The sequence below is a fragment of the Anastrepha ludens genome, chromosome 4 (genome assembly GCF_028408465.1).
Source record: "Anastrepha ludens isolate Willacy chromosome 4, idAnaLude1.1, whole genome shotgun sequence".
NCBI classification, from domain to species: domain Eukaryota; kingdom Metazoa; phylum Arthropoda; class Insecta; order Diptera; family Tephritidae; genus Anastrepha; species Anastrepha ludens.
Window position 1 is genome coordinate 2766503 of NC_071500.1, and position 14970 is coordinate 2781472.

The 14970-nt window shown below is 34.3% G+C and overlaps 2 protein-coding genes across 5 annotated transcripts in view; both read left to right on the plus strand.

Moving 5' to 3' along the window:
• The window catches only part of LOC128861087 (bumetanide-sensitive sodium-(potassium)-chloride cotransporter), a 42049-nt gene that overhangs the window by 11372 nt on the left and 15707 nt on the right, over positions 1-14970 (plus strand). For all 4 annotated transcript variants that reach the window (XM_054098976.1, XM_054098973.1, XM_054098974.1 and 1 more), the window contains exons 2-4: positions 13030-13321; positions 14176-14361; positions 14424-14538. In XM_054098976.1, the coding sequence (XP_053954951.1) occupies positions 13098-13321; positions 14176-14361; positions 14424-14538 (525 nt within the window). In that variant the 5' untranslated portion in view covers positions 13030-13097. The remainder of the gene's footprint in view (positions 1-13029; positions 13322-14175; positions 14362-14423; positions 14539-14970) is intronic.
• Positions 3749-5312, plus strand: LOC128860785 (jerky protein homolog-like). Its single transcript, XM_054098530.1, has one exon. The coding sequence runs from the start codon at positions 3749-3751 to the stop codon at positions 5264-5266; it is 1518 nt and encodes a 505-aa protein (XP_053954505.1). The 3' UTR covers positions 5267-5312.

Genomic DNA, 14970 nt, shown 5'->3' on the forward strand with positions numbered 1-14970 from the left:
GGTTTTAAACATACATAAATGTATGGTAATCAGATGATGTTTAAGAATGTACGGGTATGTGCACGTAATAAAAATATTCCGTTTTCAAGATATTGAAAGAGATTTTGATATAATAATCGGTGTAAGATTGAAACGACACCCTAACTCATTTGAGTTAGATGAAAATGCGTTTTTATTCAACAAAAAGAATGATCAAAAATCAAAGCAAACTTTGAGCCACTTTAAACTGGCACCTTATTATACCAACATTTAATTACTTAAAAGGCCGCCGCCGTAGCCGAATGGGTTGGTACGTGACTACCATTCGGAATTCACAGGGAGAACGTTGGTTCGAGTCTCGGTGAAACACCAAAATTAAGAAAAACATTTTTCTAATAGCGGTCACCCCTCGGCAGGCAATTGCAAACCTCCGAGTGTATTTCTGCCATGACAAAGCTCTTCATAAAATATCTGCCGCTCGAAGTCGGCTTGAAACTGTAGGTCCCTCCATTTGTGGAACAACATCAAGACACCACAAATAGGAGGAGGAGCTCGGCCAAACACCCAAAAAGGATGTACGCGCCAATTATATATATATATATGTGCCATTGAAAAGCTCCTCATAAAAAATATCTGCAGTTCGAAGTCGGCTTAAAACTGTAGTTTCAGTTTTTGTTTTCTACTTTGCCGATACTTCGCTTTGACAATCAAATGCACAAAACATTGTTGTTAGTCTACTGCCACTACCGTTATTAAATGCGCCTTGGGTTATGAACAACAGTTGATTCAAAATGCTTCGGATGCTTAATGGTAGTATGCGTAAGTTTTCAACTAATTTTCATTTGAAAGGGGAAACAATTTATCTTTACACACATAAATGTGAAATCATAGTATTTAGGGCATGATAAAAATATATTTTAATAATTCTTAATGACCTAAACGGCGCAGAAAGACTAAATACATAACCTTAATCTTAATTTGACGTCGAGACGCACTCCACAAATAATTTACTTACTTTTCTCTCTTCTGCTGTTCTTAATTTTCAAAGCTAACAAGTGGAAAAAAATATTTGGAAGTAATTCATTTGCAAGCTGACATTAGAATATAATAGATTTGTGTCAAACCTGGTTCTTACTAAAACATAGTACTAAATTGACTATGGTGGTAGAGAAAATAAACCCAGTTCTGCAAATTTAGTGCCAGCTTAATAACCTGGTTGTAAAGCGTGACTAGGATTATGCACCATTTCGTTTAACTGTTGCTACGCAAAATATAAATTTTGTATTTGTAAAGAATTTGCATGAATGCAAGAGGGAAAGTCATTCGATGAGGAGTATCGAATTTTATACTTGAGTATTTTGCTTAACAATTATCGTACTCAATTTGTTTTATTTGCAAAAATTGTCTATATTACAAACATACTTATATACAAATGGACGTACACACATATGTATATCCTTTAGGAGGTGCCTATTACACGTGAGTGACGCCTGCACTGAATGAATAGTCCCGAATCATGCCATTATGCACTGCATGTCACAAGAGCTCATCGATTGATCGAAGATTAGAATTAAAGTAGGTTAATGTTGTCACTATGGTCACTATGGTTCTTTGGAGAATGATTGGTATGATGAATGATGACGGAATACTTTAATGCCGGCAAAGACCGCGTGACATTAAATTTCTGCGCACGGTGGGATGACACACGTCTCTTGTCCCATAGTAAGACTCTGAGTCCACATTTACTTGTATATTTATCGAGGTACATAGAGACAACTATCTACATACATATCTGCATATCGACATACGTAAATATCAGTACAGCCATAATAGGCGGAAATAGTCAGTTAGCAATATTTAAGTGGCGCAAATATATCGACAGTTTGCATGTGGTTCTATTTATAGGTTTATCTGCATGGATTTGTAAAGCAGTTACCGTAAAATAATGCTGATTTAGTTGGCAAAAACGTACTAAAACAACAAAAAGTCAGCTGAATCCCTTAATATTTTAAAGAACGTGCACGTGCACGGGCACAAACTGACAGTGGAAGGATTTTTAATCATTTAATAAATTACTCGCACTGCCTTTCTGACTTCATTTGCCAGTTGGCATTTGATTATCGCGCAGAGTTGTCGATAATATAAAAATTTAATACGAACATCTAACTCCGAAAGGAATTATTTTGAAATTACGCGCCATTTTTTGGAACAATTAAACCATTTATGGTAAGATGAATAGCTGTGAAAATTTCCATTCGCTGGGAGATACGGGAAAATAAATATATGGAGAATAAGTAAATTCGTTTACAACCAAACGGGTCTATATTTACATACATATGTATGCACATATTTCAAGTGCTACGATATTTTCCGTCGAGAATGTTTTTGAAAACACCATGTAAACCACTTTTATAGCTTCTATACAATTCCTGAAGCGTGAGTGCGATCGAAAACAATGTGGCTAGCTGTCTCAACACTCCCGCCAATTTTTTCTACATTTTTTTATACAATACGAGTGCACATATGTTCATTGAACGTGCAATACTGGTGTCAATATGTACATATTTAAGCTCATTTATGAAAAAAAATTTTAAGGCAATTACACTTAAAAAATTCTTATAGAAATCTTTTTCGACATATGGAGATGCGGTCGTCGTAGCCGAATGGGTTGGTGTGTGACTACCATTCGGAATTCGGAGAGAACATAGGTTCGAATCTCCGTAAAACAGCAAAATGAAGAAAAAGTTTTTTCGCGGTCGCCCCTCGGCAGGCAATGGTACATCTCTGAATGTATTTCTGCCATGAAAAAGCTACTCATAAAAAGCCATCTGCCGTTCGTAGTCGGCTTGAAACTGTAAGTCCCTCCATTTGTGGAACAACATCAAGACGCACAGCCCAAATAGGAGGAGAAGGAGCTCGGCCAAACACTCAAAAAGGGTGTAAGTGCCAATTAGTGCAAGATTTTTGTAAGCTTTTGTGTTGAGTTCGATTTAAATATTAGAAAAAATAGTCACATACTTACAATAGATTTCTATACCCGTAGAATCTTTCCAATAAACACAAATGAATGGAAAGCATTAACAATAAACACACACACACACACCTTTTTCCATTTTTCATCGGTGTATGTGTGTATGTAAGTTCCTAAGTGAGATTGCTAAGTACAGTAGAATTCCGATTATCCGGATTCCAATTATCCGGACATTCGATTATCCGGATTTTTTTTCGTCAAAAAAAAAAAAAATTTTTTTTTATAATTTTTTTATGTTTTAAAATTTTTTAAAGTTAAATTATTATGTAGTTTTAATTTTGTGATTGTAATATTTTTAATAAATTAAGTAATTTACCAAAAAACAAAAGGGCTTCGGAGATAAATTTTAATTGTCACTTGCACCAATGTTATAAAATAAATTACATATTTCTAAAAATATTTTTTCATTTAATAATAAATACATAATATTGATGAAAAGTAAACTTGAATTTCTAGACTATAATTTATTATTAATATTTTTTATATTATCTAAATTTTGAATGTGTAGAATGTGTAGAAACTATAGCATTTGCAAGTGCGTTTTTCGTCGAGTTTAAGAACATTATCCCCTCCTCTGTAGATTTCACTTGACCGAGACGCATGCGGATACCGCGTTCTTCGGCGTGTACAAACTTGTATGCAAACAGCGGTTAAATTTTCGTCGCGTTTTCCAATCTTTATATATTTTTTATGTCTAAGTGATTTGTTTTAGTGTTTCGCGTACAGTTTTTGCGTAAAATGTCTTCTAAAAGAAAACGTGTTGTGCTTTCAATCACAGATAAAGTGAAAATAATTGAACAATTAAACAAAGGAGTGTCTAATAAATTTTTGGCTGAAACTTATAATGTAGGAACATCGACTATTTCGAATTTAAAGAAAAACAGTTCTGCAATTTTAAAATTTGCTTCTAATTTGCAATTTGAGGATGGAAGTCCATCTAGAAAAAATATGAAAACTGCTGAAAATAAAGAACTTGAACAGGCAATGTTTAAATGGTTTTTACAGCAGCGTTCAATTGGAAATCCTCTTTCTGGACCTATTCTTTGTGAAAAAGCAAAAATTTTTGCTGAGAAGATGGATAATTTGTCCGAATTTAAAGCGAGTGACGGTTGGCTGCGTAATTTTAAGGCTCGGCACGGCATTCGAGAGCTCGATTTGTGTGGAGAAAAGCTTTCTGCCGATAATACTGCAGCAGAAAAGTTTATTGAGGAATTTAAAACGAAAATTGAAAATTACGATCCTGAATTTGTTTTTAATGCGGATGAAACAGGCCTCAATTGGAAGGCACTACCTCGTAAAACTTTAGCTTCAAAGAGAGAAACAAGTGCTCCTGGTCACAAAGTTAGCAAAGATCGCGGAACAGTTCTTACTTGTGCCAATTCAACAGGCAATCATCGGCTTCCATTACTCTTAATTGGCAAATCCAAAAACCCAAGAGCTTTTAAAAACGTTAAAAAGCTTCCAGTGGTTTATAAAAACCAAAATAAAGCATGGATGACTTCTGCATTGTTTACGGAATGGTTTGATGACGTTTTTATTCCAGATGTTAAAAAGTATCAAAAGAAAATAAATAAAAAGGGGAATGTATTGCTTTTGCTGGACAATGCACCTACTCATCCTTCAGAAAGTTTACTGCTTCGTAAGCTACTGTTAGCCGATGAAAATGAAGAAGGTACTCTAATATATCATAAAAACATTAACATAAAAGATTGCTGCTACATGGTAGCTGATGCATGGACTTCCGTAAAGGCGATAACTTTGAAGAGGGCTTGGAATAAAATAAATGGAATTTCAACACAACAGCAAATACAGGAAGAAAAAGAAAATGCAGAGTTGAAGAACAACGAGGAAAGTGATAAAGATACTGATTCAATGTCTACGGAAAACCTGCAGAATATGATTACAAAAGTTCCAGGCTGTTCCGAGTGCAATGTAGAGGATATCGAAGATTGGTTACATTCTGATTCAATAGATCCTGGGCTCCAATTATTGAGTGACGATGAAATTATTCAGAGTACAAAAGAAGAATCATATCCAGTGGACACAGAAGATGACAATGATTCTACATTTGAATTAGAAGCTGGACCTTCTGCAAGTGAGGCGTTTGCTTGTTTTGAGACTGCCTTAAATTGGATGGAACGACAATCTGAATGCGACCATGTAGACCTTCTTGTCGTCAAGCGCTTGAAAGATCTAGCTGCTAAAAAGCGAGTTTCTTCATTAAAACAGCGTACATTGACAGAAATGTTTAAATAAAATTATTTTCTTTAATATCTAAAGTTAAATGAAGTAAAGTGAGTAAGTTCTTTTATTCTATTAAGTTATGATTAAGTAAAGCGAGTTTGTTCATTAATACACTTACATTGACAAAAATGTTAAAATAAAATTATTTTTTCAATAAAGTTACATATTTAATCTTACTTGCTTCATTGCTTAATAAGTAAAGTGATTTTAATGTTCTTATTAATGCTTTATTTCTCTATATATATAGCTTTTTTGGTCAAATCCGATTATCCGGATTTCCGATTATCCGGATCGAGTCTGGTCCCAATTGATCCGGATAATTGGAATTCTACTGTATTCATAGTTTGAACACATACATACGCAAGTAATTTAGTATCCCAGCTAGACTTTTGCTGTTAATTTTTATAAACATGAATATGTGGAGTTGTCAGAAATTACTAAATAAATCAGATTCCGATAGTAAATTCAGTTGCAATTAACCATACAAATGCAAATAATTTTGATCGTCTGGGCTGAAAGTAAGAACGTTTTTAAGTCATAGTTGTACATTTTTATTTTAGAAACTAGCTTATACCCGGGGCCTTGCTCAGATTACATTTGGGGTGATTCACAAGGTGTCGTAAGTGTCCTATTGCCCCATAGAAAATTCATAATATGACTTGTATGACACCTTGCAAATCCTCTACATATATTTTTAGCCCCTCATGGTTTAGACATACAACACTTAGGATGCCCTTCTGAATACCGCAATTAAATAAAACTCTTTCCAACACTGGCGGCCGCTGAAGCCGAAATAATGTGACTACCATTCGGGAGTACGTAAGTTCGCATCTTCGTGCATGAAACACCAAACACTATAATAGAAAAAGTTTTTTCTAACAGCGGTCGCCCTCGGGAAGTGTAATTCTGCCATGAAAAAGTTCCTCATAAAAACCATTTGCGGCTCGAATTCGGCTTAAAACTGTAGGTTCCTTCATTTGGGAACCAGCATCAAGACGCGCGCCACAAATAGGAGGAGGAGCTCGGCCAAGCACCCAATAAAGAGTGTAAGCGCCAATTATATTAGCTTGTGGCAAAATAAATACATTATTTTCTCGATTGATGGCTGCAGTGATCGATATTTCGTAAAATATCAATCAAACAATTTAAAGTTTATGCTCGTTGTCAAGGTGAAATTTGACACTAAAAAATGTGTATGCTGTTTGTTGTTTGTTCCATTCAGCTATGAGTTAGAGGGTGTACATTTTACATTTTTTGTTTGATAAAGGCGAAAATGTAAGCCAAACCGCTGAAATTGTGTATAGTGTTTATGGTGCTGATACTGTAACAAATAATTATGTGCAATTTTGGTTTCGTCGATTCCGTTCAGTCATTTTTGATCTTAAAGATGCACCTCGCACAGGCAGGCTCGTCGTCGAAAATGTCGATAAAATCACAGAAATAATCGAATTTGACCGGCATGTTAGTAGTCGTAGCATCGCCCGGGCGCGAAAGATCGGCCATAAAACAGTTTTAAACCATTTGCGCAAAATAAAAAATAATGTATTTCCTTTTCCCCAAACTAATATATTTATATAATATATTTAACATTTAATATTTGAAACGGGAAGGTAAACAATTTCTGTTTTTTTCATATTTATTGAACTGCTTCTCCTTACACAAAGTATTATCGGAACTCCAATTTCAAAGTATGCGTGACTTCAATCTCGCTCGAATAGCGGTTTTCAGCTGAGTGCTAATTTTCTTTCGTGGAAAATGTTTCCCTTCACCGACTTCTAAAAGAAAATGTATTGAATTAATTCTTCTGTACGGATTTCATAATATTCGCCTTACCTCTAATTGATTTTCGTTATGAATTTAACAATTCTCTTTAAAATTATGGTAGATGGTAATGCTTTTTGAAAATATTATTGGATTTATTTACATTATTTACTTATATAAATATATGTTTTTGCTTCTCTAAACACTTTTCACCTGATCTCCATAAAATACAATAGTATTCAAACAATACATGTTAAAACTTGCTATTTTTGCAATAAGAATTGTGTGGCAACATTAGCATTTCGCATTTCATACCTACATAGATTTCTTTTAATATTTGCCTAGATCCTATGTTGTAATACTTATGTATATTTTTTAATAAATTATTTGTGTTTAGTATATTACACACAAGTGGCAACACCCTACTAAAATGAGTCTCAAACACTATCCTTTTGCGACATGGACCCTTTCTAACGGTGTAAAAATGGTAAAATCGGGGCAGTAGTCTTTGAACGTTTCCATATATGTACGTTATTTAAAAAGAAGTTACAAATTAAAACCAAAAAAATTTTTTTGTTTTCTTATAATAAGTTTTTGGAAGTTTGTGAAAAGAAATGAAAAGAAAAGGTTAAAAAAATATTGATCTGAAAAATTATATGTCAAATTTGCGGGATACATTTTTCCCAAACGAATTCAATGATAATTCTCAAAGCATTGCCCAGCGTATGATTTAAAAACCTAGGGAAACTTAATTAATAAAAATGGTAGGCAGGTACTCATGCAAAAAGTATGCATTTCAACTCGTCTTATATTACACCTCTTTGGTGTCATTACAAATTCGTTATTGGCAATGTAGTTTAGTTGGAACATTATCGCCAAACGACGACAGGTGCCTCCTATTATTATCAGTAAATACGTCAACAAATTTAGGTATGAGTTGTCATCTAATTTTGAATTTTAAGTGTTGCTAATGTTAGTAACTTGCAAAATATCTAGTAGAAGTATATTCTTAAATAGAGATTTGAAATTTTTTTCACTTTCTATAAAGGCGACGAGTAAGAAGAGCGGAAAAAGAGATGCTCCCAATATAGAATTAGTTAGCGCGACCCCAAAGCGGGCCACTTAAATAAAGAAATCCCGAACATTTCTTCATACCAAAATGTCGCCGGAATAGGCCTTGGCTCTGATAGTTGGTGTGAAATTGAGCACTAACCAATATGAAACAATAAGCGAACGCAACGAAAGTATTGGCGGTAATATATAAGTAAATAAAGATGCCATAAATAGATTTCTAATATCGTCTAACCAGCTTGCTTCCAACTGAAACTATAAGGATATCAACTATGTATATCCTGAAAATCAACTTAGAAATGAATGTGCTGATTGTGAGGAAAGCGAAGAAGAAAGTGAGGATGATATATTTAATGATGTGGTAAATGTTTTAAACATATAAAAAAAATTAAGAACGCACTGACCGAATTGGATGAGTTTTGCTTTTGTTTGCCATAATACAAGAATGGCTTGGGAAAAAGGAAATTTCGAAAACTTCAAAAGTCATAAACCGGGAAATCGAAAATCAAAATTTCCATCAATTTCAATTGCAAAAAGTCGAGAAAGGGCTTGACTATGGATATTTTTTTTTTGCTCTTGTACATAGATAGACAAGAAAAAATTTATGAAAAATAATAGGTAGCAGCACACGGGACATAGTTGCTGTTAGCTTCTGAAGAGAGGATGCGATGAGCTGTGTCCCTGTTTCGAGATATTTCATGAATTGCATGTGAATAAATGAAAGTAATAAATTACACAACGTAGGTTGCAAACGGATACACCTATTTAGTAGAATTTTTTTTAATAACGGAACTCTAAGCTTCCATTTTGCCGGTCACGCTTCTATTAACAAACTGTATATTTTACATTTACTTATTTTTTAAATTGAAAAGAATGTCCCGTTACGCATTATGTTTTAACCGATTCAGTATACCTTGCTGACGATGCGTGTTTACGAATGATCCTAGGAACTTTGCAATTGGTTAAGCTAAGCCATCTGCTTTTCTCAAAATTTGCTCCTCTAGTTCTTTTCGCATTGTGCGCAGGGGCTTAAGTACCTGACTTATTTGATCCCCTGCAAATCTCGCGCCTTCTTTTGCTATTTCGTCCATTATCTCATTTCTCTCTAAGTCCTTATCCGAGTTTTTTAATTGTTACCTTGCATTCAGGGACATTTTTTGGATAATACGAGTATACAGTATGATTTGATCGCTGTTATAGCCTCCGGTATCCCAAAACTCGTAACTGGAACCATATAGTCAATCGGTGTTAGGTTTAGGATAGTCTCAAGAGCTGCCGTTCGAGTTAATTTCATTGCATTGATTGCCATAATGTGAATATGAATGACAACTTTCTTTCATAAATTATTTAATTCATTATTAATTATTCTGCGATTTTTTCAACAAGAACTCGCAAATTTTCTTTCATAAAAAATGTCTTGAACGTTTGTGGATGTTGAAAATTACACAGCTAACTTTTTTGCACTCTTACAACGGTTTTGCGCTGAGAAGATTATACTTTCCTCTCACGAGCTTTTAGTCACACAGGTTCCGTCTAACGAATACGAATATATATTTTGGATAAATCGATTTAGAGAAAATAAATAGAAAGTGGGTATACTTTATATGTTTTTGGGGGCATGTAAATATAATTTTCCTCTAAAACAATTGGTCAAAAATATGCAGCGAAGTTCAAAATGCCGAGTGTTTAATGAATTTAACACTAGAACTACCAACAGTTGTTATATACCTTTTTCTAACAAACCGGTGCGATATTTTTAGTTGGTAAAATATAAAAATTTATAGTAAAGTTTTAATTAAAATAATATATATTTCATTATAATATTGCAGGCGTAAGTAGTAATATTATTTGATATTTATTTATATATATATATACTCTTTTTGGGTGTTTGGCCGAGCTCCTCCTCCTATTTGTGGCGTGCGTCTTGATGTTGTTCCACAAATTGAGGATCCTACAGTTTCAAGCCGACTCCGAACAAACTTCAGATATTTTTTACGAGGATCTTCTTCTTCTTAATTGGCGCGATAGCCGTTTACTGGATTTTGGCCGAGTTTAACAAAGCGCCAGTCGTTTCTTTTTCGTGCTTACCGGCGCCAATTGGACACACCAAGTGCAGCCAAGTCCTTCTCCACCCGATCTTTCTAACGCAATAAGGGCCTTCCTCTTCTTCTGTTACCACCAGCTGGTACCGCATCGAATACTTTTAGAGCCGGAGCGTTTGTATCCATTCGGACGACATGACCCAGCCAACGTAGCCGCTGGATCTTTATTCGTTGCGCTATGTCTATGTCGTCGTAAAGCTCATACAGCTCATCGTTCCATCGGCTGCGATATTCGCCGTTGCTAACGTGCAAAGGTCCAAAAATCATACGCAGAATCTTTCTCTCAAACATTCCAAGCGTCGCTTCATCGGATTTTATTTAGGATTGGTTATTAATTGTAATCCTCACATAGAGAGATCCAATTTAAATTTACCACATACATACATGTTTTTTACTACAAATTACGAATATATGTGAATTTTTTCTTATTACAAAAACTTATTTGCCAAGTTTTTCTTATATTAAAACTTTCAGGGCTGTTCCAGATGTTATTCAGGTCTTTTTTCTTCGCGATATATTTTCGCACGTTGATTCGTTGTACAAAACCCGTGTATTTTTTGCCGCTAGGTGAAGAATATTAAAAATACTTGAAGAGGCGATCTTCAAGATCTTGAGTTCACACTATATTTTCTGGTCATTAGATCTGTCTTATTAAGAAAAATAATGGCCTTTGGTATTTTTTTCTGTCTTATTCAATGTGGACTGAATTATGTTTTGTATTCAATAGAAGTACTTCATTAAATGGCTTACTTTTATATACCGTCAAAGAACAGTTATCGGTTTTATGAATTTATGAACCCAAAGCGAGATAAATTTTCTTTTTTGTTTGCTTAACCAGTGTCGGGAGTTTTCTTTTATTTCCATTATTTGTTCCAACTAAAGTAGTCCGATTTTCTAATAATTTTGATGTTGGTTATTTTCTGGTTATTAATGTAATTTTAGGAAAACAAACTCACTCAATGGAATTGAGGTCTTCTTGTTTCGTCCTTTTCCAAATACGGCAATCCATTTATAATAAATTTGCTATGTAGATCAGATGCCAGCCAACATTTTATTTCAAACTTATCGGGCTTGTTTGGCATATACAGCGTGAATCGGCATTTTGCTTGGGTAGAAAATAATTGTTTATCGATCGTGATATTTTGTTCCAGTGCGTAGTAATTTTGACTATTTTCAAAGAATGAACTCCACACATTTGATATCAAAGCAAATTTATTATTTTCCAATCGTAAACTCCGTTTTTTTATCGAAGCGGTAAACTATTTTCTGTTTGCGTTTTAAATGTACAACAATTACCAAAGATAAAATAAGAATGCATTGGGGAAAAAACATAATTATATTTTCCGGAAATTTTGATCCGTTGTTGCCGTAGTGGCGACTTGAAGTAATTTTGACCGGTCGGTATACTATTGTATTTATAGGTATTTCATACATATATCATAAAATGATGATCATAAAAGTGAGAAGGCAAAAAAATCTAGAATATTATAAATACATGAAATTAGAAAAAGTCGTAATATTATTATAAAATATTACATGAAATTTAAAGAGAGAATCGTGCGAGAAATTTATGCAACCGGTCATTTTGACCGGCCGGTAGTTCTAGTGTTAAACATCTTTACTGCGTTATATTTGCTTTACAATTGAACATTTTTCTGGTGAAACCTCAGCATGGTAAATTGTTGTAATTTCTTGTGCTTCAGTTAATACGTGACAGTACTTGCAAAAGTTATGAAAATGTGAAGAGAATTATCTACATACGTATGTATTTGTACAAGTATGTATTGGTAAATGCACCTAACTGCATTCATTATACTCGTATACATGTGTAGATGCATCTAAATACATACATAAGACATGGGCTGAAAAGTCCCGGGCCTAACACATTCACCTTTTTCAGTTAGTACTAATCTTAAAACGTTTCATTAGTTCGTGAGTTATTTGCTAAGAGTAACGTTACTTTTGTTATTTTCAAAACAATGGATCAAAAAGAATTTAATGTTTTACTTTTACACTGCCTCTTGATGGGGAAGTAATAGCTTCGAAAGTGTTATGGGGGCTCTGCTCCATCAGAAACAACAATAAAATGTACATGTAAAAAATGTACAATAAAACACAAGGGTTTACTAACTTCAAACATGGTTGTAGAGACATTGATGATGCACAACGCAGTGGACATTCAAATGAGGCGGCAACACCAGAAAACATCAAAAAGTACACAAAATCGTTTTGAATGATCGAAAAGTGAAGTTGCATGAGTTAGCTGACATCGTAAAGATATCCAAAGAACGTGTTGACTTTATATTGCATGGGCATTTGACTATGAGAAAGCTCTATGCAAAGTGAATGCCGCCTTCGCTCATTTTCAAGACAACTCACCGTGTCACAAGCCAATCAAAACAATGGCAAAACTACATGAATTGAACTTCGAATTGCTCTGACATCCGGCGCATTCACCAGATTTGGCTCTCAGCGACTATTGGCTGTTCGCAGACCTAAAAAATGCTCGCCGGTAAGAAATTTCGCTCGAATGAAGAGGTTATCACTGAAACTGAGGCCAACTTCGATGCAAAATGTGAATCGTTCTACAAAAGTGGTATTGAAATGTTAGAGCGGTGCTGGAATTATTGCCACATTCCTGATGGAAATTACGTTTATGAATAAAACCAATTTTGAACAAAAAAAAACGTGTTTTCTTTGATAGGATCGGGACTTTTCAGCCCATGTGTTACATATACATACATAATATATAAACGCTGAGTGTTTGTGTGAATTCAAAGCTTTTTGCGATTAAAACTTAACAGTATTTGTTCACATAAAATATATTTATTGTCCTTTCAGATATTTAATCGTCTATCGAATATAATCGCTACTTGATCAGGGAGTAAAAACCTACTTTTAAGAAAAATATGTCTGATTCCTTTACTTTCGAAATGAGTTCGACCGAACGCCCAGTAAATCGCTTCCAAGTGAATCCTGTGAGTCATAAAGTGAATGAGAACATACAAGTAAATGTGCCACAAGAGGTCTATCGTCGTTTAGTAAACAACGACGGGGAAACATTAGAAGACGATACGTTCAATGAAGATGCTACAGAAATCTTAAATAAACAAAATCTGCAGCGAACACAAAGGTAAGATTAAATCAAATTTCAGCCAGGTGAAATCGAATGAAAATGGTTTGGAGACATCCTTTTGGTATCGAAGAAGACGACATGTCCTTTCTGTGGAATAATCCAGATATGATTTCCTTTTATTATGTGAATTGTAGAAACACGAGTAGCATTGAAATACAGTGAAGCTACATAGTTACAAGAATTCAGCAGTCAAATTACTGCAGCCATGAAGTTTGAATTTTCAAAAATAGGTTCAACCGTTAATCGGTGAACTCTTACGTTCATTTGTGTCTTTAGGATTCATAATGCAAAATAAACTTGTATTTTTTGTCTCTTTATAGAAATTTTATTTTATTTATTTATTTTATTTATTTTTTCTATAGCCCAAATTCGTACTACCCTCATCGACAAACGATGAGTCATGGGTAAAGAAATATCCCATGTATCGGGTGTTTTTTCCACAAATGTTCCATCATGCATTTGTTTTTTTTTTGTAACTGCCAAAAAGACGAACAAATTCTAGGTCACCGGCAGGTTTTTCGATAAGGGTTCATGATTTGAAATATTCCAAAATAAAAAAAAAAAAAATTCAAAGGGCTCAGCTCTATAAATTTCACAAATTGATCTTTGGATTGAGTAAAGACAATAACTCGACTTTAAAGGTTCACTTGTGTGCCTAAAAACGCTTTCAGAGCAATAAAATGTTTACCATTACCTATAAGTTTTGCAAGAAAAAATGCTTGTTGGTTAGATAAGAAAAACTCCAGCTACGGTTCAAAATTTGCCTTATAACTATTGAAGCTACTTTTAGCTATAGACGCCACTTATTTGCTGATAAAATCTTTTTTTTATTATTAAATTTAATTAAACAGGCAATCCATCAAAAGCAGCTTTCGTGATAAAGACAAACCTTCACGGTTCAAAGACTTTCAATCGCAAACAACCCGATTTCAAGTAGCTCCACCAAATGAGGAGGATTCGGACGACTCCAGCGGCTCTAAGGAAGATCGCGAATTATTGGAAAATGAGTATGACACCAAATATGGAAAAAGTTTTCGGTAAGTCTGCTTGTAAATGCATACTGGCATATATACATATTTACACATATGAATTCTTGCAGACATTTCACCCGCGAGGCGTTACCAAGATTGGATAACTATCGAAATATTATGTCCATACAGGCCGCTTATCGTCCCACTCTTGATGAATTGCACAATGCAACCTTGACCGGAAAGGTAATTTGAAATAAATAAATATTTATGTGGATGAAAATCGTATGCATACTTGTGTGTCGTCGTAATTGAATTCTAAAATAGCTGTGTACAGCTTTTAAACTGTCAATTTTCTTCGTAGCATCTTATTGTTTGTGTTTTTAATAAATTGCTGTACTTGGTTTAAAATACATTTCTTACTGTCACCCCTGTAATTCAATTATACTGAAAACACAATCATGTAAATGTGTATGTATGTATGCGGTTGAATAAGAACTGGGGCAATTACTCCCGACACAAAAGCCACTCATAATTTAATTAAGACCAATTTTTAATTGATGCGTCATTTAGTAAATTTCAATGCGCCATTTTGGCCTTTGGGAGACCGTTTTTTACACAGATACATATGTATATTTACACCAACAAACAAGCACACGTACAGTAATGTGCACAACC

What these genes read in the sequence shown, in the direction of transcription:
- LOC128860785 (XM_054098530.1), top strand. Translation starts at nt 3,749, where the DNA reads ATGTCTTCTAAAAGAAAACGTGTTGTGCTTTCAATCACAGATAAAGTG.